Source organism: Syngnathus scovelli, chromosome 5 (assembly GCF_024217435.2).
Source record: "Syngnathus scovelli strain Florida chromosome 5, RoL_Ssco_1.2, whole genome shotgun sequence".
Lineage (NCBI taxonomy): Eukaryota > Metazoa > Chordata > Actinopteri > Syngnathiformes > Syngnathidae > Syngnathus > Syngnathus scovelli.
The window spans coordinates 8,264,074-8,290,574 of record NC_090851.1 but is presented as its reverse complement, the minus strand read 5'-3'; the positions used below and the strand labels follow the sequence as shown (position 1 = coordinate 8,290,574).

Genomic DNA, 26,501 nt, shown 5'->3' with positions numbered 1-26,501 from the left:
AAACAAAGCGTAAAGAAGTTCACAGTGTTCACCTAATTTTTGGGTGCTTATGCCTTCCATTATTTCCATTAAGTGAGCTTTAGTTCAGCGGTGTTCATGTGAAACATTGGGGAGTTTTAAGGCACCAGAGTTGAAAATTACTTCATCTAGCCACTGACATGCAGTGAAGCACAAAATTACAAATGTGCATGCAGCCTCTCCTCTAACATTTCAGCTCAGTTGCATCTGACACCGATTTTAAATATGTAATTACATCATTATTGGTGCCATCACATGTTTATTTCTATGCATTATTTTATTAGGACTTTAAAGTTAGTTGATTCAAGCGCTGCAGAATTAAAAAGTGCTAAACAAAACTCATTGGCGTACTTTAGTGGAAGATCAATTGATGCCGGAACACTTGAATAAAATTATATTAAAAAAAATATAGAAATGAGAAATTATGTTGTTTTAGGTTAATTCAAAAGTATACAGAGTGGATATTAAGTCTATAGTTACCCTGGTTCAATTGCCACATAACTTGACCACGATAAATCCTTTCAAGAAAATTCCACTAACAATGTGACCGATTGTATATCCTGTGCACCTCAATTGAACAAAATTCAATATTTTGACTGGGGAAGTAGAAATAAACAACAGAATGAATGTGGTTGCACAAGTACTCACACTCTCTTCCTGAAGATGTGACTGTGTTCAAAATTAACCAATCACATTTAAAGTCATGGCAAATTTGAATCAGCACACAATCTTCACCATTTAAAGCGCTAGATTAACACCAAATAAAATTCAGCTTTTCTGACATCGCTAATCTGCCCGAATCCTCACAGAGGTTCCTGCAGCGTATTGACGTAGGTAGCTCTCTGCAGACTGTGGCTGGGCTCTAAGATGTGACTAGGAAAACGTCAGAAAAAAGCCTCGTAGGAAATCTGAACTTCATTTGGGGTGAATCAGAGGCACTTTAAAAGATGACTTTCTTGGTTAATTCTGAACACAGCCAGTTCTAAGAGGGTGTGCACACTTGTGCAACCAAATGATCTAAGTTGTTCTTTTTTACTTCCTCCCTCATTTTTTTATCTGCTGAGTAGTACAGGTTATAGGTCATATTAATGGGTGACCACTTCTAAAATAGTCTTTTTGTATTACATAGTGGTTGTGTTATTTTCCGAAAACAAAACAACAACAAAAATAAGTCAAAAGTAGCTCCTGAAGGCAAAAAGGATGCTGCTTCTCTCTGCTGGAGGACAGGAGTACTGCAGTATTATGGGACATATTGCTATTTGTTAGAATTATTTGAAGGTTGTATAAAATACATGTGTTGCATGATGTCATTTGAATAATTAATAGTATGTATTTTTAGTCGATTTCTATTAATAGAAAAAAAGGTATTTAAATGATCATCATGCTTAAAATTATACACAAAGTGTATCGTGGCACTGAATGACTTTTTCAACAGCAAATCAAACAGCTTTCTGCATAGGCACAAATGTGATGTCAGAATTTAATTGCATTTAAGGGCATGCATGAGTTGTTCCACTTTTGAATGAGGGGCAACACCTGATGTTTTACTTCATGTCCTTGGTGCTCCTGGCTAGAGACTCCAAGGCAGTAAACATGTTGTGAGGTGTTTCAGAATCCTCCAGCTGAGCCTTTGCACAGAAGAAAGGCGGGTAGAGGTCCATGGGATTGCTGATGCCAAGTACCCAGTTGTAAGTGCTGGAAAAGGAAATTCAGTTATATGGTTGCATGTCATTTTCACACAGACACTTCAAGACTTGGGTACACAAAATTTTATAATAAGAATGGTTATTTAAGAACATTTGCTATGGCATGCCAGCTTATACCTGACTAAGGTCCATCCATTTGATGGTGTGTAGCTTGTGAAGGTCAAGGGGATGCAGCCAGTCTCCGTGAAGACACTCATATAGGTGCCTGAATTTATGAAGGTATGCAGTGGTGAGGGTTAAGGGCAGTTGCCTTATTAAGGACTACAGGCATTGCAATTCTTAATATTTATGCTTCTTAATCATGTGTTTTTGCTTTATCACACAATATTCGCAAATATTTCCCACCTATAAACAAACCTATTGCAAAGTTTGGATTCTAAAAGTAACACCCTTGTGTATATTGTCAAAGTCTTCTGAACCATGCTGTTAATGGACAGGCATGTTGCTTGATCCATCAGTGTTTCTTCTCACCATTGCCGGGCAGGTCTCCATACCAGTTGTTGACCAGCACACCCATTCCCCATGAGGAGGAGGAGCCCAAAATGGCCTGACCCATCCAGTTGGCGTCATCGGGCACTTGCATGGGAATGAAATCTGTGCTCAGGCGTCTCTTCTTGCAAGACAGTTTGCTCCAGTCGATCTCATAATAGAGTTTCTACAAAAAAACATCTTGACCTTTAATAAATATTTAAAATTCAATGTTTACTGTAAGGTGATCAATATTAAGCTGAAAGGCTTAGAGAAAAATCTCACCAGCATTGGGAAAAGATTAAAAAAAAAAGACTCTTATTACACACACTGAAGACAAAAGATTAGTGTGTGGGACATTCCAAATTATGTGAATGAAATGTGAATTCAAGAAGAAAGGAAAATGCAAGCATCCACATAAAAAACATACTCACTTGATAGTGACCTTGTTCTTGTGATAGCATTTTTTTTTATAACCCTTACATTAGATTGTCATTAAACCGTACAAGGTTGTATGTACTCTTTAAAAAAAAAAAAAAAAAAAAAATCAAAATACACCTGTGACATATATTTCGTGCTCACAAAACCACTGGCGAAGATTTATAGAAATCTCTTCAGTTTAGCTTTTGGCTAGTTTTATCATTTCATGTATTTATTATATTTGATGTATTTGTTTTATTTATACTTTGACTACCTTTTGAAACAGCATCAGTTGGTCCACAGCAAAGGTTGTATTTCCAGCCATGCCAAAGTTTCTAACCCGAATCTTCTGACCAAAAGCATCATATGTGATCGTTCCTGAAGACATGACGGAACCACTGAAACCCATCTGGAAAACAATTTACATCTTACTGGATACTAAAGGGAAAATGTATGCAGAATACGTACTGTATATTTTGCCTGTGTAAGTGGATTAGGGTGGAAAATGCAACTGTCTGACTTACCACAGTGACACCTCCACTCATCAGGGGTGGAGACTCTATGCCAAAGGAAATATTAAAATATACGGTGAAAAAACAGTGGTGTGTACAAAACACACATATGTAAATAAATGGCTGCATTTTGGTTTTGCAAAAAAGCACTAAAAACATGATAGAAAATTAAAAAAATTACACCCAAATGAACTCAATGAGAACTATATCAAATGTTTTAGTAATAATTCTATGATTTCTTTAGTCATTCATGAAAACAGACTAATTTATCTTTTGTGTTTAATCAAAATAAAACATCTGTAAAAATCTGCATTTACTTTGGAAAACAATCCATCTTGTGTGATATTGCTTGATTGTTTAGTTTCATTATTTTTTAATTACAGCACTAAACATTATCAGATAAAGAAAATTAATTGGCTAATAAAAGGTATCCGAATAATCTATGAAATAATCAATGCAATAATCAACTTTAAAATACTTGATAGTGGCAGCCCCACTGTATATTACAATGACATGAAATAACAGTTCTCACTTCGTATAAAACCGGTTTATTTTCTATATAGCGCAGTGTCAAGAGCCGACTCACCACATGGTTTGGATTTCTGGGCACTGGCAGCCGCAAGGAGCAGGCCGAGGATTGCCAAAACACAGGTAACGTTCATGTTCAGAGGCTTTCAAACACCTTGGAGTCACACAGGAACAGGCGTCTTCAAATATAATCGAGAACATCTGGACAGGACCCACCATGGGTTTCCGCCCACGCTGATTCCTGTCTTTTAGTGGACAAAAAAAAGAAAATGTCAGCTCAAAATGGAAAACGCCACATATTGGTGACAGGTGATGTATCACAGGAGGGCCAACCCACCAATAACTCTGAATTGAATATAGTATGCACATCCAAAACTATTGCTAACGGTAATTCAAATTGAAAATTTTAAAAATGAGATGCATTAGGACAACAGGCAAGAGTTGTTGAGTTGAAGCCTAAGCACCTGGAAGAATTCCCACGTTGTATCAACCTCCACCTGCAGTGTTCTCATACGTTCTCAAATGTTATCTCTGAACAAATTACTTTTCATCACTCTTAATACCGAGGTAAAAATTACTCGTATAAATGATTTCTGCTCTTTGTGAATCATGGAAATGAGAATATAGATGATTTAAATTTACCATTATCAAGACAAGGACAAATGATATATTTTGCTTAGCTTTTCTGCAATATACAAAAAGAATAAATAAATGAATGGAAAACTCACCTGCCTCTTCACCCCAGATATTGCCACGGAGCTGAACTCTTGTGCATTATATGAAGAAAAGTTCTCTGCAAGCAAGTACCTTACGTTTGTGAGATCAACATTCATAAATGGGGAAATGGAAACATGCAGTAAAAAATAAATTGCAATGTGGCATCATACATATTTATTTTCCAATGTGTATAATTTTTTTTTATATATATATCTTTGTCCTCATGTTTACTGCTTTGGGTTCTTGATGTGGACAATGAAAGAAAACCAAGCATATGATCACAAAGGAATACGGTCATTATTTTAGTTACCATTCCAAGTTAAGTAAAACCCCCATCATAAATTAAGGAAATTCAACAACAACAAAAAACATTCAAATCCAGTAGTTAATCTATTAAATTCAATCCTTAAAAAAAAATCTGAACTGGCAAATAAACAGTACAACTGTTTGAATGTTGATTTTGTACCTAAGCATCAGAAATGTACAACCTGGTGTAAACGTACGAATATTACCACAACAAAGTCCATATCGTTCCAGTGACATATGGGAATTTGTTTTTGAGTCGTAACTGTGACCAAGTAAATTCCATGTGGGGCCATACAGTGTGACATCACATCTGTTCCAGGGTGACCATGAACTGGTGGGAGAGGTGGCATTGCTTTTCTGTACAGTGAAAATGGAAAACTTTATGGCAAAAGGGGCACTGGGATGGAACGTCGGCTGCATGGCTGCTTCTGTAGTTTGAAACTAGCAGTCACGCATCACTGAAAGCAGCTGCATTGATCCAAAGTTCCATCACACATTCATTGGCTCATCTCTTCCCTCCCAAAAGCAAGCTGCCATTGTGCATTACTCTAAAATAAATTAAAATAACACTAAGTTAGCGCTCTTTTTATTTTCTTCTACTCCCTTAAAAGACACATTTTAAAACAATCTGATGTCCCTCTCATCTTTGATTTCCAATAGACAGCTGTCATCCTCCTGATTGATTCTCACCAGCTCTCCTAATGCAACTCGAAAAGTCGTTGTCAATATAAGCGTTAATCCTTCCTAAAGTTTGTTGACATCCACTTTCCAGTGTCCTGCTACTATTTCAATATTCAGGCATCACACAGAGTCTCTCTTAATACTCTGGAGGCATGCATTGTAATGTTCTTCTGGCCATTTGACGGCCAAACACTGCACTCCTGTGTGGGCTTGGTTATTGGCGTCCCTTTGGGGTTTGAGGAAAAAAGTACATGAAGTCAGAGGGCCCCTTTAAAATCCATCTTTCCTTGCAGGACAGACAAGAGAAAGCCCCTTCTTGTTGGATCAGCGTGACTGACAGTGAAAGAATGACAGACAGCTTAGAGGATGACTTCAAGAGCAAACAAACACTAAAAGGAGTTCCTGAAAAAACTGGGTTGGAGCACATTGAGTTGTTTTTTGGCCCTTGATGATCCACTTCAAAATCTTCCTCTTGTTGTCAGCAGTCTGAGATTTCTGAGGCGTCACTGGTGAATTTCCTACGCTGCCTCACAGATTTCTCCTCATCCTGCACAGTAAAACAAAGTTATTTTTATGGAGTACGACTGTGGCTCCAATTAGACTACTATTTTCTGCCTGAGTTTAAGAAATTCCATAGGCTTCACATACGTCTTTCTCCCACTGTACATCCAGAGCACGCTACAGCATGCAGAAACACTCATCTTTTGGCCATTTTGGTTGTACTCACACTCTGGAAGATTCCATTTGGTCCCCACTCTCCAGGGGACTGGTCCTCTGGGTCTTCTGCCTCGTCTTCCTCCTCCTGTCTTTCTTCTTCTCTCACAGTGTCCATCCCATCCTCCTCATACTCTGTCAGACAGTCCGACTCCTCCGCTGAGGGGAAAGATTTAGAAGAGATATTACCGCAATAAATTATATAGTGGCTGAACCCGCCGACATCCATCCAATGTCAGGGACGTGTTCTGCTGTGTTCCAATAAAAGATGTTTGGTGTAAGGCCTTATTTATTAAACCAGTTAAAGCTAATGAGATCTTGAAGGTGAACTGTGCAAAGTCTTGTCACAAATATGGAAGAAAGGCAGTAAAAATAATGTGATAAAGAATGAATTCTTCACCCTCAGCAGAAACGTAGTTTTGGACTGGCTCGATCCTGGATACAATCTCTGCAAGGTCTGTGAAGTCGGCTCCTTGACATGTGCATGACTGGAAGACACATTTTCTATCATTTATTCACGCTGAATATTTACAGTCATAAAAAAATGCAGACTATTACTAGTATTCCTAAATATTCTCCTATCCTAAAAATTCTGAGTGTTCTCATATATAATAGCATCCTTTTTGTTTAAGGGTTGGACACTTGCTTGATTCTGAGCATTGAGACAATCAAGTAGAGTATCTTATAATTGTACTGTTGGCTCTCACATCAACTCTTTTGCTGTCGTTGTAGTCGGCCGATCGGTGGTCCCTTAGCATATTTTGAATGATGTCACCTCGGGCCCAGCCAGTGAACACCAGTTTACCGTGCTGGAAGCCCACGTCCTGAAACACAACAACATCGACAGGAGATGTTTGGAACAAAGGAAAGAGCTAATAGCTATGATTGGAGATGATTTAGAAAAATCGGAGACAACAAAAGCAGAGCCACCGGGACATACATTATATTTATATGAGGGTATCTAAACAGGTGTCCAGGATGTGTCGACGTGCCTTTCCATACATAAACTGAAAGAGCAAAGTTTAATTAAGCGACTCACATAAATCTCGTCAAACTTGCCAAAGTCCATGGTCTTGAACCGATCGATGGGCGGTCTTATGTACTCGCAATAAGCACTTTTCTTGACCACCTCGAGTTGCCGCACACAAGACACATAGGCAAGCCGAGACTGGATCTCTGCCATGTCTGGGACCTGGACACGGTTAGGAAGATTACAATTACAACACAATAAGAGTAAAAGTGACATAAAAGTAGTTCATGGCCACACAAACACACTGAATGGAAGTTTTGCGTTCATCGTGGTCATGGCGCTCATGCTGCCAACCTGGACGGACCTTGACTTTTTCAGCCCAAGGATTGATTCGTTTCCACAGCAACCACCAGCCAGACAGGGAGTCGCCATAGTTACAGAGGTCCGTCTCGTCCTGACTGCCCACGTCGATGGCAATGACTGTTTTGGCGCCCATGTTCCTAGCAATATCCGCTGCGATGTCCACAACACAAACACCAGAATCGAGCCAAAGATAAAAGATAAAGATTCCTTCAATACAAGCCACTTTTAAGAGTCCCAAAGTAAACAAACTAACACCACCAAAAGGTTTGTCGGCAGGGAATTTAAGGCCAACTGTTGACTAACTAATCTAGTCAAATGAATGCACAGAGTACTGTATAAAGATAATATATATCTTTATAATATATATAAAGAAATAATTGTCATCTTTTTCATGAACTGGCAAGTGTTACAAAAATGGGTCTCAACATTGTGGTGGTGTTATGCCGATTTAAAGACAAAGTACAAAGCTCTGATCCAGTGTCAAATGAGCAATAAATACTCTTGATTGATCAAACTTATCAGGGAGAGGGCAGCCCAATAGTTTATTAATAAAGGGCTGCTGATTTTACAAGACTGCAAGTCTGTTGGATCAATTTTTGAACCCACGGAGCACCATATTTCACAAGCTTCCGTGACAACGATGGGTAGAAGATGAGATAGGAGTCCTATTCCAAACAAAGATTTGCAGCATGGAGCTTTGTGAAATGTGGCTACTCACAGAATCTCAAAAAAAGTATTTTCATCTGCATAACATACTGGACTTCAGAAACTCGAAACAATGCTTTGCAGACCAACAACCTCAACTTTCCTCGGTCTTTCCTCTGGTTGGAATGGGGACAAACGCAAAGAACAGAGCAAGACAAATACAAGTTGTGCTGAGTTAACATGAACCTGTGATTGATTGACTAATGTCCCATGGCAGTTTTCCAAAATAAATGTCGAAATAGCAGAGCACATTTTGCACTGCCTTGCTCTGTTCTAAGAGGACTGTAAATTTCAACTCTGAGCACAATGACCTGATGTCAGTGAACTAGTGTCAGCCAGTAAAAGATGGAAAATCTAAAAAAATTTTCAAGCTTACAATTACATTAACTGGACTAGATGTCGAAATATAAAAAGAGATAAATGAAACCAATTTCAAACCTCCCACACTTTCCAAAATTCTGACACTGGCTCATGAAACCGACATCAGATCCAAAGAAATACTTACATAGCACCGCGTTACTTTTTATTGGTAAAAACGTGCAATGACCAAAGAACAGACATAAAGTCCTCAAAAACGTTTTAGGGGAGTGTTTTTCTTCAATTTTTAAATCAAAGGGTGCGTTCAGTCAAACAACCACAGCAGTAGCCTGTCACTTGATAACACAAACTATGACATGCTTGAGACGAGCGTAGCAATGTATTCAAAATGGACAAAGGTCCATTTTGTGGAGGATCTTGGATCAGAACAATATTAGCAGAAAAACAATGACAACTTTATACCCAGATGGTACAACCCAGATAAAAACTAAAATGTATTTCATGATACTAATGGAACATTTAACTATAATTGACTCGTACTTTCAGTAAGCACTGATTGGGTTGGATTGGACCCATTGAAAAATTGGTTTGCTTGACATAACTGACATGTGGATGTGAACGTACCCTTTCTGATCATAGCGGCCTGCCTCCCATTAAAAGAAACAATGTCATACTCACCCATCTGTGCACATTGACAGTAAATGACCAAACAGGCTTCCCTCAGTGCATTTTAAACGCATCCTTCCGGGCCACGGGCTTGGTGGATACTTTGACAGAGGGCACCACCTTTTACTTGCCTGGCAGGTTGTTGATGTAGCCACCATCCATAAGCAAGTTCCCATCTTTGGGGTCGCAGAGAGGCGGCAGGTACCCCGATAGGGTCATGCTCGCCCGCACATAGCGCCACAGAGAGCCTGGCACACCGAGGACGAAGTAGGAAGTAGGGAGGAGGAAGGGGGGGATAACATCTCAATTTCTGCTAGGTGATTTATGTTAGTGTTGATGCAGATCTCAATCCCAACACTATCCAGAGATCAGTCACCGAGAGTGAGCCGATCCCTGCAAAGTTTGGGATTGTAGTTCTGCCCGCCTTTACACTCTGTTGCACACCAAAGCGAACCTCATTACCGAGCACGCAGACCCATTGTGACTTGTGCGGCAGGTAAAAGGCAAATGGCAGCCATCACAGAGCATCAAGACTGCACAAATCTCCAAACTGTCTCAACAATAGCACATTTACTTTTAGACTTATCCAAGCAACAATAAATGTGAACTAAATAGTTGGTCTAAATGTGTTGCTGCAAAGAAACCAAAGTTGTTTTGCGACAAGTTTGAAGATTGTGCCAGGGAACAACCAGCCTGCCTAATTCTGCAGTACAGCTTTGTGCCAGCAGGGGACAGTAGCAGACAGCGAGATGCATGGGTTGGAAGGATAAGGAGCACAGCAGAGATGCGCCAGGTTGCAACTTTGCATGGAGTAAAGGGTTCTTCAGGGTTCTCTTGTCTGACCTAATGGTCATTTTCAATTTGTACACTTTGTGGTCATAAATGGGCAACGGCAGGATCCAGAACACTTATTCCCAAATACGTGGAGAAACAATAGAAGTAAAAAACATAAAGCAAAAGACAAAGCACGTTTAGGAAAATATATTCACTGAATCAACATGTCCAGAACTGGCATGCACATGGACGCAAGCAAAGCCAGGGGAGAAGAAGGCTTGCTGAAGGAGCGAATCAACATGCTCCTTCAGGTGAAGATGAACTGAGAGATGAATTGAAATGAAAGTGTGACAACAAAAGACCTCCTCATGGGGAAAACACACAGACACATTTCAGCCCAATGACAGGTGCGGTTATCCAAGCCAAAACAATGTGATGTAACCACATTGCAAAACTATACTTATACAAAACGTTAGCTTCATTATAACATTAACACAAGACACTCCAAAAGTTGCTGACTATTCCTAAATATCAAAGCAAATATCTACCGGTCAATTAAAAGTGGCATTGTACAATGGGCATGAACTTTTAACCATCCCTATATCAATTTTCTAAAGCACCCATCTTCATCAGGGGTCATGGCCGAGCTTGGGCCGCTTATCCCACCTGATTTCCTGTGAGACGCTGGGACTACCATGGATTGGTCGCCGGACTATTACAGTGCACAGTGTCGGCTAACAAAGATTTTCAATCACATTCACTGGACAATTTAGAGTTTTCAATCAACCTAACATGAATGCTTTGGGAATGTGGAAGAAAGGCAGAATACCAGGAGAAAACCCGGGCAGCAGGGGATCCAGGAGGGCCCAAATCTTAACCCAGACCTCAGAAGTGCAAAACAGACGTGCTAAGGATGCTGTGCTGCACATATTCCAAGTCTTATGTCAATACCAAAGCTATTTTTTTTTCCAATATGCAGGACAACAAGCCTCCCATCAGAAATATATCTCAGCAGTTAAGTTACAAAATACACAGAAGAAAAAAGCTCAGGTGTTTGGGTGTTGGGGCACGGTGGGGTTTCTTGCTATCCTAAGACCATGCAGCCTCTCTCAGGGAACCAGAACTCTACAAGTCAGTCAAAGCTTAGCAAATTTAAAATGATCTTATCTTCTCAAACTGATGCTAGTCCTCACTGCTTTGAAAACTGCAGTGCTAGATACATATAAGCACTGGCATTATCAGTCCAAATCCAGAAATGTATAAAAAAGTTCAAAGCATACACTGAAGGCCAGAAGCAGCCAAAAGATCATGCAACTATGACCCATAGATGCCCATAAAGTTTAAGATATTTTTTTTTTTTCATAGATGTATGTAAATTGGAGAGCTAATGAAAGAGGAGGAGACGTACGATTAGCCATTACTGATACCAGGATTATAGTGAGGTGGGCACAATTTAAAAGACACATCAATAAAATTGGTCCTTCCTTCCAAACCATGGGCTCCCCATGTCTAGCTGGTCAGGATGGGGTTAGTTAGGAACGGGAATAGAGAGGGAGACGATAGCCGAGGAACTATTTGTCGACTATGAGGGTGAGGGAGGAGGTTTTGGTGTGCGGGCATTTTAAGTTCTGACCTGGGACATTGTTTACATAGCAACCATCCACAAGCAAGTGGCCATCCTTGGGGTCGCAGAGGGGAGGTAAATAGGGGGTGTAGGACGCGCTGGCTCTAACATACCGCCAGACGCAACCTGTCAGGAAATTGACATGGAGGAGGAACACGTCAAATATGGGTTGGACTCAAAGTAGCAGGAGGAAAAGAGAAGAGGAGACAAAGTGTGAAAGGAGAACACAGAGAGATGCCATGGACATGAATGAATGGCAATGTGTTGATTCACTACAATATTTAATTTAGGCTATAAAACAGTAAATGTTTTCACTCTCAATGATAACACAATAACACTGTTACACTCTGTGACTATTAACAGAGCAATAAAACCGAAGTCAGTCCATACTACACTAATAGAGCACATGGAATTGAATCCCAAGTGTTTATTATAAATGATATTAGCGATGTTAGATAACAAGCAAGGAAAGAGAAACGTGAGTACAGTAGTGCGTGAGAAAGAAAATAGGAAGGAGAACATGAAGAAGAGGAAAGGAAGAGGAAGTCCAACACTTCACTATCACTGGGCCTACAGTAACGCATGGAGAAAACTGTAACTTGATAAGACTGTTTGTGATGAGCTTCAACATATCTGCGTCCCATTCGAAAATCTAGTCAAACGAAAAAAAAATAAATGAAATGGAGAATTATGACACTCTGAGACACCCCAGCCCCCCAAAAAAGAAACCTAAACATGAAATAACCGACTACTGCAAGGTTAGGCAAAGACACACTAGTTTAACTAGAGAAAGCACTATATGAAGTTAAATGAGTGAAAGAGATGATTTTAGAGGGAAAAGGATGGAATGGAGTGTTCTGGATCCTACATACTGACATGGACATGGGAGAACTAAAAGGCATCGAGGGGGACTGAATAGGTTAGTTCTGCTCCGAAAATTCGATGCGCAGCTCTGTGATGTCTCTATGTACTGACTTCAAAACACAGCAATGCCAAAATAGCCACTTTGATAATTCAGCTGATCAAATGAAAATAGGAAGGAAATTAAGCAATTAACAAACAAATGAAAAAAGTTGAAATAATAGAAAATGGTCAAGCAGTAAACGTGAACAGTGAGACAGAGAGGTAAAGGCTTTGCTTCAGCTGTTAATACACATGCCATGATGCAAAGAATTATTTTAGTATTAGAAAAAATATTGCCCCGAAGCACTCTGTCCTGTAAACCCCTCATATCCAGATTGCTTTATGGTAAAACTCAACTTTACCAAAAAAAAACAACTAAAAACTAGAATAAGAAATATAAACTAGCACAGTGGCTATCATTTATAGTAGTACACTGGATTTGTGGGGTGAAGAGGGCAGCGAACTACAGTACTGTTAGTGATGATGCATATTCTCAAGTGCACACATCCAAATATTATTTTTGTCTATCTGTCTGAATAAATTATATTTTGTGGCGCTCTACAAACAGCATCTTGGAAATGTTTTGCACCATCTATCTGTACCAGTATCTTTTACAATAATTCAATTTACATTTTTGTTTGGAGTGTGCCACAATTGGGTATAAAATCGAGAGCATGCCAGTCACACTAAGCTTATTCCATATAAATTAAAGAGTTATTGTAACTTCGGCAGATAACTAATAAATACAGTACATTATTCCACTTGGGACTGACATTGAGTCTAATTACTGTACTTTTCAAAGTTCTTTTGAAAGTGGTATTTTAGCAGTGTTGTTAACGTGAAGAAGTTGTGCATCCTATTGCTGAATGTAATTAAAAAGAAAATCATCGGTTGCCCTAAATTGCCTCAATTCTGCTGTCCCTCCAAATTAAATCAGCCGTCACTTACCATCTTGATGAACACGCATGGCGGATGCGGTGATATCTGTGGTGACGTTAAAATACGGCAACCACAAATCCTGAAGACATAAATGGTGCCATAAGCATAAAGTAAAATTTTCCCCACTCTAATATTAATGTATTCAAGTGCTGTACACTGCAAATCACCTCAGCTTGTTTGTCCTGAAAAACTTTGTAGATGCTGGTATTGAATGCAGAGCCAGAAAACATGGAGGTGATGGGATAGGTCAGGTCCAGCACTGTTTTGAATACTGAGTTCATGGCCTATTAAAATACCAAAAGTCATAGCACTTAAACCATTCCGCAATTTTTATCTTTGCAAAGAAACAACCAACCTGCAAAAAAAAATATCACATAAATCTAATTGAATTTAGTGGCTCATTTTGAGAGCATAAGGACAGACAGTGTAAATAAATGGGGCTATGGTAAACATAGATAAAATAAAACTTACAGTAAACAAATACATTAGAAATGCCCAAAAATCCAAAGCATCCTATCTGGTTACAATTATTGAATGAGAAAAATACAAGTAACGCACCTTTGACCACTCTCTGGCTCTCTGCTTAGTTCTAACGGCACTCCTCTCTTCAGCGTACAACGCACCAATGAATGATCCAATGGATGTTCCGCCAATGATGTCAATGGGAATCCCTGCTTCTTCCATGGCTTTAATGAGACCCACGTGAGAACAACCTCTACAGAGGACAAACAAATTGACATCAGATACAGTAGGATGATGCACATCACCTCTGCCTGACTCACCTTGCTCCGCCTCCTCCCAGCACAAGGGCGATACTGTTTCCGGTTAGCTCTCGGGCCAGCCGAGAAAAATCACTGTGTCTATCTGCTGTTTTCTCAAAAACCTTTTCATAAACTTCTCTCTACAAAACACAGAAGACATGTGTGACAACAGTGAAGTAACAAAATCACAACATGTGACATATACTACTGTAAGGGGATCTAGTTGGTTTTAGTACCAGTTTGCCGGGGCTACGTCTGGAAAAGACCCTGCGAGGACACTTCAGGTGAAGATGCCCCGAGCACCAACTACGCATGTTTAGCCACTCGACTGTCCTGGAAGGACCTGGGCTATCCTCTCTGTGAAGAAGGATCAGCTGTTTCAATGCACGGACTGCAGTGTTCTCCAGCATCTGCTCCAACTTGGGAAAAATATAACAAGAGGTCTGAATTTCTAATATCAGGTGAAAGATTCACTGACTTAGTACAAAAACTCTGCTCTTCCTGTGACACTAACCTCCCCAACGGTAGGTTCCTGGTCTCCCAGGCCAACAATAAGGATGCAGTCTGCCTGCCGAATGCACCGCTGAGTCCATGGGGTCATGCTGTTGTCAGTCTGGTACAAGACAATTCGATTGATGTCCTCCTGTTGGGCCAGCCAGCCGGACAAGCGGTACTCATGGATGCTGATGGATAGGAAAAAGACTATCATTAGTTACTGTAATCCACATAAAAGGAAAGGGGAGTCATTGGGCTGTAGTAATTATATTAGGATTAATACATTTCAACAATGAGGCCAATTAAGATACGAATGAGAAGATGCTGACCTGTCCAAAGCGGATGCTCCAAGCCGCTCTCTGATTATGTCACTGGTCAACAGCAAAGTTGGCCCTTTATGGTTATAAAAGTAACATAATAAACCAGAAACATCCAAATAATCATACAGTAGGAATGGGATCAAACTGAGGCCTACCAATGGCACTGAGGGCATGGCTGAGCTCCAGATTGAACGCATTGATTGGCACGTCATCACATACTGGCAGCACAGCTACTGTGGAGAGGTTGCTAGCAGGATTGGTTACATCAGCACTGGTGGTCATACTGGGTAGACTCAAGGTTGAGCCTGCAAGTGAGCCAAGGGAGAAATTTGAAGGGTGGGGAGGATCAGAAGTGGCATTCACTGCAACAAAGATCCAATCACACTTTATAATTGTCAGCGTGAGCCCTTTACCTGAGAATGGACCTCGACCCTGCTGGAGGTTTCCCAGAATTTTCTGTCCTAATAGGTGGATCAGCCTCGTCACCACCTGAACAAACAGTGAGCCTCAGAATCACATGAGTACAACTGGAGAAAAGGTTAACCACGAGCCAAATCTATTTTTACCTGAGGATATCTTCTTTTGATGTTGTTGAGTGTTCCTTCAGGCAGCTTTACCAGTTCAGTGTCTCTTACAGCATGCACAGTGGTGGCTCGTGGCTGTCTGGTCAATGCCTCCACCTTAAATATATGGATATTGAGATTAGTGTTATTTTGGTAAAAGGAAACAAAAATGTCAACAGCTGTGAAAATTGTCTTCTAGGAAGTTCAAATTCACAAATGGCAAACAGGTATTGATCATAGTTGTGCCACTGGCAAAGCGTGCAACTGACTAGATTTACAGTAATTTATGTTACAACACCTGATATTCCAACAGGGGTGTGTACACTTTTTATATCCACTCTGTTCATTATTCAAATGTACAGTGCAAGGAAAACTCTCACCACTCCGATAAGGTCTCCTCTTCCATATTCCCCCACGAGTTCTTTCTTGCCGTTTGCCTTGCGGATGACCGAACGCAGACGTCCATTCAGAACAATATACGTACAGTCTGACTGATCGTCCTGTCTGTATGTGTGCAGACACAAAACACATAAGGTCTAATTACACTTTTGTAATTGAATAAACCATAACAATAATGCATGTAATCCAGTAAAAGATGGAGTGGAGTACCTGTAGAGGGCTCTACCCGCTTCCACAGCCATCCAGTCAATAGCAAAGTCCATCTGTCTGACAAAGGGGGACATCCGGATGGCCACAGTGTGCGCTGCGCTCAACACCACACTGGGCTGCTCCCTCATAATCCTGAGCAGTGAAATTATATAATGAAGATGCAAAAGAAAGTGAAAGCTTTTAATCATAGTTCAATTATAAATAACTTCATATATTGTTGCAGTAATGACTGTGCTTCTTTGTAAGGACTTCATCAGGCAGGATACTTTCAGGAGACCAATTTGCTTGCTTTCAAATGTGACATCTGCAAAAACACTCACTCATAGAAATCAGATTTTGATATCTTGAGGTAAGTACAGTCTCGAATGGCCTTGATGGTGAAAATAAGAGGCTCTCCAGTAAGCACGGCGAGCTGTCCCACCATTTCCCCTGGGTGGGTCACAAACAGGCAGACGGCTTCTTGCTTATTTATCATCCGCTGATAGACATGCAGGCATCCGGACAGAACAAAGTGCAGACTCACATCCTTGAAGAGCGAAGACAGGGAAGGGAAAGCAAACATTACGTATATGATTTAGTTGTCTGCGCTTGTCATTATTTTACTCACAATAATACCGTATTTGCATTGGGATTAGTTACCTGGTCTCCCTGTCTGGCCAAGACAGCTCCAGCTTTAGCATGATGTAAAGTAACTTTCCCATTCAACAGAGAAGGGTCCTGGGATCAAGAGGAAAATAAGTAAAGGAACAAGAAACATAAATAAGGAACACTAACTGATTTATGTAGGAATCTGTTTGGGTTTTTGGAGTTTTTCCCTTGCCCTCCTGGGTTTCAAGATTAGAGGATGTCATTAATATTTCTCAACTGTGGCCATGTGAAGGAAGCCATTTGAGATATTTCTGTGATTGAGGGCTATTAAAAAACATTTAACTTGACTTTAGATTCCAACAAAGATTGAGCTTGAAGAGTCAAGCATTAGGATATTATTGCTTTTAATGTATAAACCAGCAATGGAATTAGTTTAAATTGAACCTATCAAATGTTTCTGCCGGAGAGTGTGTGTGTGTGTGGGTCCTCTTTTAGTGCACCACACAATTCCTCTACGGGAAGCCTGCTGACTGACCTGCTTTTTCAGCATTATAGTATGTAAGCAGATGCTGCAGGGTGATTAATGTCAATCGTCTCATTCACGCAGCAAGAGACTTGTTTCTCAATCCATAGGCTAGAGGTTAGATCTGTTTGCTTCACAAACGTAATTTATTTTCCAATTCCATTTCTTAGAAGTTTATTTTTGACTGTGGATATAAAATGCAGACAATCAACTAGAAAATGCCTTGTTTTAGAATTAAAATTGAATTTAATTGAACTCCCTTCATCTCAGAAATGCAATTTATTACTGTCCCCAGTCAATTGCAAATCTCTACTTAACGTATACATACCTCAATCCTCATAAGTTTAAGGACCTCTTTCTGAGCTTCCTCAAACAATGCTGAACTGGATCGACAGGTTACAGCTGTGAAAATATTATCCAGCCCTGCCTCTTCTTCTGGATAGAGGTAAATCCCTGAGGGAACCTCATCCACGGTCACCTTCTTCTCCCGCTGGTCTTGGGAAACAGACTGTCATGACAAGCACAATGTCATTGCTGTGAGTGAAACTATAATTTGTGAAAGTTATTTTGGTTTTAAATCACTTCCATGGTATGTCACACGAGTCGTTTAGTTTTATGATCCGGAAGAAATAAAATTTGTATCACTGGTTAAACAGTACGCAGTACTGCATACTGACCCGAGTAAAGTTGGGTGGGGTGTTGCCATCTTCTGCAGACACAGAAATCCGTCCCCTTTCATATGCCATGTCAAAGTCTGATCTCAGACCTTTCTGAATACCTGCATGGACAGAGGTTTTTGAAGACATTTATTTTTATTACCATTTACTCAACATGTCATATCCACAAGAAACTGCTTCTTTTAATCCCAAACATCACACGACATGAAACAATAAAACAAAGAAAAACACCTCACCAGAAATATCCACAGGCATGGAGATGGTCCGACTAAGAGTAGCGCCATCCTTGGCTTGATCTCCTGTTATATACACCAATAAATGGCAATTGAATAAGAGACCGAGATTAAATGTAAAAGGGGGAAAAGGTAATGCATTTGATTTTCTCTGTATCACATTATGGAATGTGATGGTCTTTGAAACAAATATTTCCTTACCAGTCAACTCACCTTTTATGGCAGCTTCGCGTTGTTCCTCAGGCACTGTCAGACTGCCAAAGCGCTTGCCGTGGCGGATAGGACTGGTGCGGGTCGGGTGGGGAGACGGAGGCAGCTGACGTGAGGGATGCAATTCCTGTCATATCGCGTGCATGTGAGATGATCGATGCAAGACGGATAGAGAAACAGAGAAGAATGATACAATAATGCATTGCAGTGCTCTCAAACAAGGGCATGGCAATTAATCATGATTTTTGGCCTCACACGAGTGTGTCTTCTGAACTTACATGGCTGAAGAGCTCATTTGTTAGGCCCAGGTAGTTGTGAAGGGCTAAGACTGTAACTCTCTGGAGACGAACCATGATAATCTGAAAGACGGTTTGAGGGATGAGTTCATCTGAATACATCTGGTGTATGAAGCCATACAGTCAAACAATTTACCATCCATTTAAAAAAAAAAAAAAAAAAAACTGAAAATATGGGCACGACATTCAACAGATGATTGAAAGCATTTCAAACTGAATCCAGAGAGACCAAACCTCACCTGTACTACTCGCACCAGGCTCTCGGGATACTTCTCAAATATAGACAGGAAGGCCTCTACTGGTAAACGAAGAACAGTGGAGACCTCGGCGGCTCGTGCCAACACTGTTCTGTAAGGCTTCTGGTGGCCCTGAAAAGACAAAAATAATAATAATAATATTTTTTAATGTACACAAATGAATATAATTAATTTAAAACCGACATGATAGCATAGGATTAATTTAAGGAATTACAAAAAATTACAGTATGTATAGCATTTGGGAAGGATTTTGTAGCAGTATTAATTTTATCTAGCATCTACTACTTGTATTATGGTGCAACTTTTATGGATGAGTATTTCTATATTGCATGTTAGAAACCTGGTTGTAACATACCGTGATAACATCCAGAATACTAAGGAGGCTGTGGACACTGTCTCCAGGGAAAACCTCCTTCACCACATTTTCTTTGCCATCCTGGAAGAAAAGAGTCAACGACAGAAACTAAAACAGCCTATTACATAAACAAGTCTTTTGAGATCTGAGCTGAAAGCTAAGCAAACAACCACCATAACCAGGAAGCTTTCTAACAATGTATCCTAAAAAAATACTTGACACCCTTTCACAGCCTTTTGCAAAATGTGGTTACCATTCCAGTAAGGCACAGTTCTAGTTTTCCATCTTGAACCACGTAGATGCTGCTGTCTGGCTGGCCCGGCCTGAAGACGTACTCCCCTTGCTGGAATTGTACAAACACCATGTGCTTGCAGAGTTCTAGAAAGAGGGGCTTCTCAAAGTGGCCCAGCACACTGCATGGAAAACAGATGATGAGAAGTTACTTTATTTTATTTAAATCAACTGTGCAATGGCGCTCAACCTACCGGACATTTTTAAGCATATAAAGCACCTCAGAAGGAAGGTGAGAGTTGGCCACGTCAAATTCAGTAAGATCTGCCTCCAGCACGGAGGGAGGAGGTTCCTTGGCCTGCAATGTAGGCACTTCCTTCTTAAAGCGCAGGATCCTGCAAATGGAGACCGCTTGGGATGTCAGAAGAGCAGCATTGTGGTTTATGAGACTAGCGTTTAGCCTTCATGTACTTTTTGGCAATGTTGAGCATCTTCTGCTTCTTTTTCAGGCGTGGTCGAGAGGTGGAGGATGTACCCACCAGGGAGGAGGTAGACTGGGAGACCTTTTGAGAAATAATGATACGAGTTGGAATGAGAAAAGGAATTCCGGAGACTTTGAGATCAAAACTTACTTTACGCATGATCTTTCGCCCATAGAACATAACTTTGTCCCTCTTACGAAAACGGTACTTGGGCGCCTCCTGTGCTTCTAGGTCTGTCAACAACAAGAAGCTCTCTTACAAATAGAAGCATTCATGTTGTAACTTTGTGGACCATTGTGCAAGCGCACGTAAGAAAATCATCACACGCAAGCACTGACTTCTTAGGTGGATCCGCCGCAGGATGAAGAAGATGAGGATGGCTATGAGGACTATGGCAACACCAGCACCAAGCACGACCCCCATCATCTGAAGAAAACACAATAGTGTTAGCTGCAATGTGCATTACAACATACTCCACTGAATCACATCATCTGAATGACTTACCATGCTGGTCTGTAGTTCCTCCTCCACAAAACTCTTGATGTCATTAAACTTGTCCTATTACAAACAGTGGAGGTGACATGATGTCAGTCAAGTTACTCTCAATTCTCTCCTTTCAACATGATACATTTATCTCGAAGCATGTAACATCAAAATTGGCAATTCGTGATTAAAAAGAGGCAGCACAGGTTTTGTAGCTTGATACGATATACTTCTGCATTTTCCTTGAAACAAACAACGGCAGAAGCAAATTTCCACTGCGGCTGCCTGACAAACCAACCTCTGAGCCATCTGTTTGGACCTCTTGTTCCGAGGTACTTTGTCCCATTGTAACCCTGTTGCTTCATACGGGTGATCCATAAAAGGCCGCTGGAATAAAATCAAGGGAAATATTATTGCTGCAATATACATAGAGAGTTACTCAAAATGCAAACACCCTCAAGCCCTAACAACACAACATGTAGGTGACAAAATAAGCGTGCGTCTATGAACAAATCTGCCAAGCTGAGCAATTGCTAGCTTGGCCTAGAGTCGTAGTGAACTGCTTGTTTTGTGATAAACATCTCTTGCGTCAGTCAAACTATCCTATTTTATTGCTTAGATAAGAGCTTAGATAATTCCAATATCTGCCTAGGGTTCGTGAGTCTGACGTGATGCATAATTACGAGATTTCTGATATGATTGTTGACTTGTTTCACCCCAAAACTTGTGTTTTCAAATGTATGATCAATTTGATTTCATTCAGTGTTGCTACATCATGTATTGGCACCACAGACTGACATCAGCTGTATGACGGGCCTTACGCACTTCCTGCTCTATCCTGATCATCAGCGGATGGTTGAATGTCACTGAACTGCTGTATAGGGATCAAATTGAATTACTGAAAGGCTGGGGGGTGGTGTCATGTTGCATGAAGTAAGACGCAGTGACAAAATAACCCTCCGGAAAGGATGCTGCTGCAATACAGCGAGAGAGGAGGCTTCATTCGTCGGCCATTATCCAGCAAACAAGAAGCTTTAAAAGCGGTAGAGCACTTAAAAGAGAAGTTTGTAGTAAAATCTAACCGGCTTTGTGCTTGATGGAAGTGACAACATGATAGAAGCCATTTAAAAAACTGTATTCACCCAGGCAAGCATCAATCTGAGTGTTAAATGTTTATCTGTGGCTTCACATGCCCATGTTTTTAGTTAAGACATGGACTTGTTGCCCCATAGAGATGAGGCAATAGCCCGCCTCTTTTCTCCAAGCAGTGCCTCTCTCCACAGACGCCAACATCTTTTGTGCTCTGTGAAACAAAGCTAGTGTTGACACCACTGTACAGTACACACAAGATGCCTGTGTATGTGATGCCAATCTTTCTCTGTGGGATTAGTAATGTAGGGTTAGTTAGCAGATCAGACAATGTTGGCCCCTACATGAATGGGGACACCCCCCAGTGAAAACTAAGTACAGAACACAACAACTGGAGTAGACGCCAAGACACCGAAGCTAAGTGACCTTGTGGTAAGGTCAAATGACAGCAAAAGATAAACAAGAGCATGCGTAGAGCACTTAAAAGGTGAACCTAGAAGGTGCCAGCTCATGTTTCACCCTAGTAGCCAAAATAGTTTTTGCATAATTTGCACCCCCTGAGGTGTTGCCTTACTTAACTCTTGGAAATCAATGATCTGGTCTTGATTTAATCACAAGGGGTAGGGGCCAAGATAAGAAATACAATCCATGGAACACACCTGCACGGAAACCAGCATTGATGCTATTTTCAGCCCCTCTAAATTAGCAACGTTAGCTCGTTGATACCCCTCCCTAATCAGCTAGGTGACTGTTGCATAATGTTTGCATAAGTAAAATACAGAAGTAGAGGCATGAGTTAACTTTTGAGCGATTCTCTTGTGATATCGGTGCATTAGGAAATGGAAAACCGGGCAAGATGCACCTTCTCTGCATTCAGGGCAGAGGGAACCGTGCTGGCTGCCCGTCCCATTGGTAACGTCATTCCTGCTGGCTGGCTAACACTGATCGCGACAACATAAGCTAACGGTCGATGCTACTGATAATAGTCCATTAGCAGTCCGCTTGAGAGATCACAATGAATATATCCTTGTGATCTAGTGCTTATTTTGCATTGTTCTCTTCCCCTCCCTCTGACAGACAGTATTCAGATAAACACCACCGTTTCGCACTCTGGGATGGTGAGATGTACTTTGCACTCCTCGCTTCTCGCCAGCACTATTGATAAACTCTCGGTTGACAAAAGGTACGACTCAGATGCATAATAATATCATATTCACATACACACGTGTAAGTACTTGAAAAGATAGCAGGAGTGGGGAATTTACCTGAACTGGTGGACTCCAGATTTGTCTTCAATGACTGTCAAATAACCGAACTCATATTTGACTAACTCCTCCTTTATTCTTCCGCAAGACGCTAAACCAATCAGCAACCGAGAAGCTGCAAAAATGGACCAACCACAGTGCGTCAATGGGCAAGAGGCTGAATAAAGCCCTATACCGATGTAAATATGTCTTCGTTGTCCAGTGAGCATTGAGATAAACATTATGTCGCTACGTTATTGGGTGACTAGGGGATTGATTGCTACAATGCCCAACAGCGACGCGGACAAGCTTCCTACGATGCTGGAGTGCTTTATTCCTTTTGCAAAGTTCTTTTTTGAAAACGTGTGACCCAATTTCCCTCAACAAATTGACCCCAGCACAAAAAAAATGAAATAAAAATACTTAAAAAATAAAAATATCCGCAAAGATGCCTGCAGGGTTCTACTTAACACCCCAAACACACAAAAATTATCAAAACAATATCACTTTTCAAAGTGTAAACAACTACCCCTGATCTCAAATAATCCATCTATCCGTTTAATTTAATCGCTTGTCCTCACTGCAATGGCATACTTCAGGGAGTACAATTCAATGCCATATATTACATAGAATGTTTGTTTGGATGCAAAAACTGTAAAGTATGAAAAGGAATAAATGTCCTTCTCCAGCCTACATACATACATACATGGCAGCTTCCTGTTCACAACGGGAGGTTCTGCAACACTATTTAAAAGTGTACAAATACAAATGAAAAGACACATACCCAATGCATTTAAAATATGTAGTTTTTATTGTGGGGTGAGTGCCAAGTCAATGATTATAATTACAATTCAGAAATGGGCTTGTGGGGCCAATATGGATATTTGACCATGTCCAACTTGGTCTCGGGGAAGGCGTCGTTGAGATCTTCAATGGTCATCTGGTCGAAGGGGATCATATTCCTGAACTTATCCAACTGCGAACATACAGGAAAGTGAGAAAGCTATATGTATGATTTCTTCAGGCTACTTACTGGCTAAGGTGTTTAAGCAACTATTCATTCTCACCTGTGCTTCATACTTTGCGACGCGAGCTTTTGATGCTTCCACGTAAGCTCTGGCATCTTGGTCCTGGAGAAGTCCATTGTTAGAAACGCTCATAAAAAAATGACTCGATTCCAGTGAGAGAAATCTCTTTTATACAATGTGTGGTGATGGTATTCATTATTTGATGTTAACACTTACAGCCTCAACCTCCTGGGCGTTGATGGCAGTTGTCTGCGTGTCAACAGGCTCGGGGATCTTCAGAGCTTTGAACTATAAGTACAAGCCAAGACAATGATGCAACCAGCAAAGCAAATGATTAGAAGATTTAAATGATTCAAAAAGTTCCAAAGTCATATTCTTAATGTTGGCTTGGAATTCTATTTACCTTCTTCTCAAACTCATCAACCATCCCAGCTTTGGCCACAGCGCTCTTGTAATAGCTCCAGTCGATGGCAACAGGAGACTCTGGCAGGGAAGTTAGTCTAGTTAGGGGGGAAAAGAAAAAAAAGAAAGAAAAACAGTACTGAGCATGTGTTGTTTAGGTAGAACGGCAAATGCAAACAAAAGTGGAGCTTTTTACAAATGCTGCCAAAGCGTTAAAATAACTTTCAAGTTATTGAGAATGTCATCAGTTGTTAGTACGCCTTACTTACTACTGTAAACCATATTTCAGGTTGTCAAGACAAACTCTGTAGTAATTTTGTCTTTTCACCTTTATAGGGGATGTTAGGAGCAGAACTTGAGCGTACAAAGCACAATTTTGTCCAAGCATTTCACTGACACGGAATTTTCACCAGTAGCAGCAGCGTCTGTTTTTTAACCACAATTTGTGCTTGAAAATAAATTAAACTTAAAAAAAAAGACAAAAAAACGTAGCAATCTTTTTGGGCTCCTTGATGTTTGATCAGTTTTGTCAAGAGACGGCAAAAGTTAAAGAGCAACGAACCAAACTTGACAATCAAAAGCAATGGTGATGATATTCAACTGACTTAGCAGCAATTGCATCACTGCGAGTCTTCAGGGCATTGAACATGCTCTTCTGGTTGGGTGGAACACGCTCAGCAAATGCCACCCAGTCGACGGCCTTCAGGGCTAAACGCCGGGCTGCCATCTTGATAACCTGAAAGACACAATTGAACATAATGAAAGTCTCGGGCATCAACAATGAAGGAGGTCGATTAAAACATGATAGATCTTGCTAAATAACAACAGTCAAGTAGTTATGTTCACAATTGACTTCATCAATAATCAACTCATACCTAAATATTGAAGAACATTTTGAACACAACTTCAGTTCGCAGTTCAACATAGAAATGCAGCATTCAAATTTCTTCTACAATCATGATAAATTGCACAACAGATTTACAATGAGAGAGCATCTCAGTCTTTCATCAAAACGTGCCAATAAACCAAGTGAGATTTTGACCGAACTGAGACTGCTGACATTAAACTTCACTTGCTTACATTGTTTCTCAGCATAAATATATTTTATTATTTTTTCATAGCACCCCACCAAAGTAAAACAAACAAAAAGTTCTATTTTTGTACCTTCTGCCATTTAGTGGAGGAACATTTAAATACATTTAATGAAATGTCACCTGCATATACGCCAAGATACACGATGCAGCCAGATGAATTAAGTGAAATAGAATCGTTTCTAGTAGCATACTACTTAGGAGTAACCCATGCATCTTGCTAAAAGTCCTACTTTTGATGGGTAATGATAAAGTAATGAGTATCTTCCTAATAACTCGGCATAGTCTCATGCGAGTGCAACAGTCATATATAATTCTAGTGGAACACTAACGCCATTCAACATACACTAATTGTGTAAACTAACTGTATTCATGCCACAATCTTCCCTTCGTCCTTGGCATGAAATTGAAATTGGCTGCAAAACGACGCTAGCATTGTTAGCTGGTTAGCCAAGGTCAGAGAAGACCTTTTCTAACGACAAGGTTTTTGCGAAACATCGAAGGGCAACAAGTTCACGTTTGCAAAGAACGGTCGGGTAACGGGTGCAATTGCACACAGGCACATTGGTAAAAGCCGATTTAGCCCCAGTCAATGAAATCTGCTATGAATGCGGGCGTCCTTACCTCGCTTCACCAAAGGAGTCCGTGACAGGAGGAATGATGAGCGGAAGTGATTCTTCTTTGAGCAAAACAGGTCGGCAGTGAGCAAATCGTCGCTCTCTGCTGGTCAAAATGAACAATTACAATGTCGCGTTTAACGCGCCTGTGCGTGGATTCCCGTGGAGAGCATTCAAGGACGGCCATGCATGTTATTTTTAATAGTACGTAGAATAAGTGAAAAAAAATCCCAGAATGCTCATTTTAGCAATAAAATAGTAATTCCGGTTTTTAATTTAACGTTTTAATCACAGTTAATAAACCCCTGAAGAAAATATGAGTTTGAATCAAAATGCAAAATGTTTATGGTCATGTTTTATGTCATTATTTACAATTGATAAAAATACAAAAATGTTCAATTCAGGCCAAAGTATAAAAATGTAAAGATGAAATCATCCAGTTTCAATTAAAATAGATCAAAATGAATTCATACGTTTTAATATACCAACTCTAGGGGGAATGGCTTCATTCATTTACTGGATAAAACATTTTACTATAAGATTAAAAGAAATATGCTGTTTTTTAATATTATGGTTTTTTAAATTCATTACTATGTAACCTAATCAACCAAAAAT

The 26,501-nt window shown here is 40.3% G+C and overlaps 3 protein-coding genes across 6 annotated transcripts; all 3 read right to left on the bottom strand.

The window, feature by feature from the left end:
• Positions 1–1,484: 1,484 nt before the first annotated feature.
• LOC125968792 (ependymin-like) lies at positions 1,485–4,509 on the bottom strand. Its single transcript, XM_049720197.1, has 7 exons — positions 4,381–4,509; positions 3,711–3,897; positions 3,137–3,171; positions 2,887–3,021; positions 2,196–2,379; positions 1,842–1,929; positions 1,485–1,713 (listed from the first exon to the last, which is right to left on the bottom strand). The coding sequence occupies exons 2-7, from the start codon at positions 3,784–3,786 to the stop codon at positions 1,563–1,565; spliced, it is 669 nt and encodes a 222-aa protein (XP_049576154.1). The 5' UTR covers positions 3,787–3,897; positions 4,381–4,509; the 3' UTR covers positions 1,485–1,562.
• A 70-nt stretch (positions 4,510–4,579) lies between these two features.
• On the bottom strand, positions 4,580–22,879 carry pnpla6 (patatin-like phospholipase domain containing 6). 4 transcript variants are annotated; one of them, XM_049720193.1, is made up of 37 exons: positions 22,770–22,879; positions 20,714–20,802; positions 20,437–20,490; positions 20,271–20,358; positions 20,083–20,165; positions 19,922–20,013; positions 19,705–19,845; positions 19,473–19,632; positions 19,220–19,300; positions 18,847–18,975; positions 18,590–18,670; positions 18,315–18,438; positions 18,105–18,167; positions 17,869–17,969; positions 17,520–17,699; positions 16,720–16,797; positions 16,401–16,606; positions 16,081–16,212; positions 15,852–15,975; positions 15,475–15,588; positions 15,322–15,397; positions 15,064–15,213; positions 14,918–14,981; positions 14,608–14,776; positions 14,330–14,512; positions 14,115–14,233; positions 13,891–14,047; positions 13,500–13,616; positions 13,342–13,411; positions 11,500–11,616; positions 9,224–9,340; positions 7,405–7,553; positions 7,110–7,262; positions 6,778–6,894; positions 6,471–6,558; positions 6,084–6,229; positions 4,580–5,903 (listed from the first exon to the last, which is right to left on the bottom strand). In XM_049720193.1, exons 2-37 carry the CDS (start codon positions 20,759–20,761, stop codon positions 5,835–5,837), a joined length of 4,140 nt encoding a protein of 1,379 aa, XP_049576150.1. In that variant the 5' UTR covers positions 20,762–20,802; positions 22,770–22,879; the 3' UTR covers positions 4,580–5,834. The 4 variants fall into 4 exon arrangements, with proteins under 4 accessions (XP_049576150.1, XP_049576152.1, XP_049576151.1 ...); XM_049720195.1 differs by lacking the exon at positions 9,224–9,340; XM_049720194.1 differs by lacking the exon at positions 11,500–11,616.
• Positions 22,880–23,536: 657 nt separating this feature from the next.
• Positions 23,537–26,043, bottom strand: atp5pd (ATP synthase peripheral stalk subunit d). The gene is made up of 6 exons (XM_049720857.1): positions 25,894–26,043; positions 24,784–24,914; positions 24,180–24,276; positions 23,993–24,064; positions 23,816–23,878; positions 23,537–23,724 (listed from the first exon to the last, which is right to left on the bottom strand). The coding sequence occupies exons 2-6, from the start codon at positions 24,903–24,905 to the stop codon at positions 23,593–23,595; spliced, it is 486 nt and encodes a 161-aa protein (XP_049576814.1). The 5' UTR covers positions 24,906–24,914; positions 25,894–26,043; the 3' UTR covers positions 23,537–23,592.
• Positions 26,044–26,501: the final 458 nt, after the last annotated feature.

What these genes read in the sequence shown, in the direction of transcription:
- LOC125968792 (XM_049720197.1), bottom strand. Translation starts at nt 3,786, where the DNA reads ATGAACGTTACCTGTGTTTTGGCAATCCTCGGCCTGCTCCTTGCGGCT. An exon ending in TGAGTGGAGGTGTCACTGTG is followed by an intron (nt 3,022 to 3,136) that starts GTAAGTCAGACA and finishes ATTGTTTTCCAG; the next exon opens with ATGGGTTTCAGTGGTTCCGT. An exon ending in AATGGATGGACCTTAGTCAG is followed by an intron (nt 1,714 to 1,841) that starts GTATAAGCTGGC and finishes TTCCTTTTCCAG; the next exon opens with CACTTACAACTGGGTACTTG.
- pnpla6 (XM_049720193.1), bottom strand. Translation starts at nt 20,761, where the DNA reads ATGGGACAAAGTACCTCGGAACAAGAGGTCCAAACAGATGGCTCAGAG. An exon ending in TATATGCTTAAAAATGTCCG is followed by an intron (nt 19,633 to 19,704) that starts GTAGGTTGAGCG and finishes TTTTCCATGCAG; the next exon opens with TGTGCTGGGCCACTTTGAGA. An exon ending in GACGTAGCCCCGGCAAACTG is followed by an intron (nt 14,234 to 14,329) that starts GTACTAAAACCA and finishes TGTGTTTTGTAG; the next exon opens with AGAGAAGTTTATGAAAAGGT.
- atp5pd (XM_049720857.1), bottom strand. Translation starts at nt 24,905, where the DNA reads ATGGCAGCCCGGCGTTTAGCCCTGAAGGCCGTCGACTGGGTGGCATTT. An exon ending in AGTGATGCAATTGCTGCTAA is followed by an intron (nt 24,277 to 24,783) that starts GTCAGTTGAATA and finishes CCCCCTAACTAG; the next exon opens with ACTAACTTCCCTGCCAGAGT. An exon ending in TTGATGAGTTTGAGAAGAAG is followed by an intron (nt 24,065 to 24,179) that starts GTAAATAGAATT and finishes TTGTACTTATAG; the next exon opens with TTCAAAGCTCTGAAGATCCC.